This window comes from Loa loa (assembly GCF_000183805.2).
Source record: "Loa loa unplaced genomic scaffold supercont3.3894, whole genome shotgun sequence".
Classification (NCBI taxonomy): Eukaryota; Metazoa; Nematoda; class Chromadorea; order Rhabditida; family Onchocercidae; genus Loa; species Loa loa.
In genome coordinates, this window is record NW_018112071.1 from 378 (window position 1) to 887 (window position 510).

General features: G+C 26.9%; 1 protein-coding gene across 1 annotated transcript; it reads left to right on the forward strand.

Annotated features, from left to right (window-relative positions):
* Nucleotides 1–238: 238 nt before the first annotated feature.
* Nucleotides 239–448, forward strand: LOAG_16074 (hypothetical protein; the record flags this gene model as incomplete). The annotated part of the gene is made up of 1 exon (XM_003151561.2): nt 239–448. A coding segment is annotated over one exon (210 nt), but the record flags the coding sequence as incomplete, so codon positions are not given.
* Nucleotides 449–510: the final 62 nt, after the last annotated feature.

The window sequence follows — 510 nt, forward strand, 5'->3', positions numbered from 1 at the left end:
GGTTGTAAAATTGATTTCAAAATAGGTGAAAAAGTATGCTAAACTTTTAATTATATTTGTTAATTAATTTGAAATTACATGATTATATCACATAATACGATGCTTATTCATAAATGTCCAATCAAACACTATTGCATTTTGCATGCAATTGCAGATATCCAATCAAAACATTCATTACATTTTGCATGCAATTACAGATATCCAATCAAATATCATTACATTTTGCATGCAATTACAGATATCCAATCAAACACCACTACATTTTGCATGCAGTCGTGCATCAAAACGTGGTTTTCGTGTCGTGCAATTATTGCTAAAACATTGGAAAGAAGGTCGTCTTGTAGAAGATTTACAAAAATGTTTACCGATTAATTATGCAGTAAAATGTGGTAATATAGAGACGGTTAAATTACTATTGGAAATTGATGATAGTAATCAATTAATGCATGTAAGATATTTCTATCCTATTTTTTTTTCAAATTAAATTTATAAATTTTTTAAATTGTCATA